We start from the raw sequence: 1,922 nt of genomic DNA, 5'->3' as shown, positions 1-1,922 counted from the left end.
GTAACTGCCTTACAACAGGAACAAGGTATGCAGCATTCTTCCTTCAAACAAACCATCAAGCAACTCCACATCTGTTCTGTTAAGGCAGATTTCCTAGGTAGAAAGAGCATTCAGCAAAATCGGTCTGTGACAATTCCCTTTACCAGGAGTGATCAGAGTGCACAAAGGTAAATTCTCTATGAGCTCACCTCTCCTTTGGCTCACGGGAGAAAGATCCCCCAAAGAAAAAAAACCCAACATCACAAAGTATCCATTTCCAGATACAAAAGATGTTCAATCATCCCGTGCTAACCTCCTTTTAATCTCCTATTTGCCACATAACTCAATTACTTTGTAACAGATGCATAGTGACCCAGACAAACAACTCCAGATCTGTTTCAACGGCGGTGAAACATTTTCTATTCATGAAAGGACCAAGAGTAGATCTGAGGCACTAACCTCTGGCCGACAACTTTTTGGTGTTGATGATTTTTGCAGCATATTCCTGTGATGAACTTTTCTTGACACATCTGCGGACCACGGAGAAGGCTCCCCTGGAAAAGAAATGAAGAGGGCAGGCGCTATGAAACAGAAAATAGGAATGTAACGGCAGCAACTTCTATCCCCAGAGTGGACTAGATTGAGGACGGTACAGAAGACACAGAGGAGGGAAACAACACACGGGAATCCAATGGACAGTGCATGCTGCCTGCTGAGCAAATCAAACCTGGTACATACGGCACTCAAGCGCCCGCCTGAAGATGCCTCAAGCCCCCTCACAGACAGAACAGCAACACTGGGGAGGGAGAGCACACAGGCACAGGGACAGAGCACGCGGGGACTGATGAGTGGAAGACAAGCAGCCCGGAATGATGTGGCAAACAGCAGCCGTGAGCCCATCTCCCAAAGACAGTGGCCCCAGCAGCTACATCAGACGACCGGGACGCACTCTGCCCACGTTTGAGTGCTCGGTCACAAATCCCTGCACCGCCTGGCAGGAGGTACTGGCTCCCTTCCATCTGTCTACCCACCTGAAAAGGGGATAAGCATGTACCTATGAATGGAGTGAGTAGGAAGCTACGAGGCTTCGTACATTTTCTCAAGCTGGAACTATTGATATTATTACAACTACTCCAAAGAGCCACTCGGAGAAGAGGTCTGAGAGAGAGGGAAGAAGGATTTCTGTGAGGAAAAAAGAGATAATACAACAGAGACCAAGGTGAAAAGACAGGGACTCAAAGTCTGCAGGACTACACAGATGAGCTCAGTGCTGTCCCTTCTTTAAAAAGAACAAAAAAAACAGGGTGGGAAAAGAATAACAACTGGCTTAACAAGAAAGGTTTGGAAAGGAGAAAAGGACAAATAAGAGAAAGCGGGGAGATAATTCCAAGTTCATTTAGAACGGGAATGTAACCCCACGTTCACGGACAAACGGACATACGTAGCTATAAGAAATGGGATCAGGAGCTGCGCAGCGGCCCCACGCAGCCCTACAGCCTGGCTGACAAGGCTCGAATCCTCCCAACACTGCAGCTCTGTCCCTGCTTCCCCTTCCTCAACCTCTATCTACAAAGCAGCGCGCAGCAGCGGAGCGCGGGGCTCGGACTCGGTGACACACAGCCGCAGCGGCGCGGGGAGGGACGGGGACAGGGAGAGCCGCAGCAGAGCCGGCAGCTGGTGCAGGAAGGGAGGGAGCGGGGAGCAGCGGCACCGGGAAGCGACGTCCCCGCGATCCCGCCCCGGCTGCCCCCTCGCTGCCTCCCTGCCCCTCCAGGTCCCCCGCGAAGCCCTGCGCTAGGGTGCAGCAGCAGGTCTGCCAATGCGGAGACAAGTGCGGAGGGAGGAGAAAGGGCGAAGCGCCGTGCAGCAGCACCTGGTCCTTTCTCAGGGACAAGGAAGTGGGGACGAAAGCATCGCTGAACGGCGGGGACGGTGCCGCGTCC

At 52.4% G+C, this 1,922-nt stretch overlaps 1 protein-coding gene across 1 annotated transcript in view; it reads right to left on the bottom strand.

Annotated features, from left to right (window-relative positions):
* The window catches only part of CAMK2G (calcium/calmodulin dependent protein kinase II gamma), a 123,680-nt gene that overhangs the window by 106,377 nt on the left and 15,381 nt on the right, over positions 1–1,922 (bottom strand). The window contains exon 3 of the mRNA XM_019617944.2: positions 439–533. Within this exon, the coding sequence (XP_019473489.1) occupies positions 439–533 (95 nt within the window). The remainder of the gene's footprint in view (positions 1–438; positions 534–1,922) is intronic.

The sequence above is a fragment of the Meleagris gallopavo genome, chromosome 8 (assembly GCF_000146605.3).
Source record: "Meleagris gallopavo isolate NT-WF06-2002-E0010 breed Aviagen turkey brand Nicholas breeding stock chromosome 8, Turkey_5.1, whole genome shotgun sequence".
NCBI classification, from domain to species: domain Eukaryota; kingdom Metazoa; phylum Chordata; class Aves; order Galliformes; family Phasianidae; genus Meleagris; species Meleagris gallopavo.
This window is presented reverse-complemented; position numbering and strand designations above follow the sequence as displayed.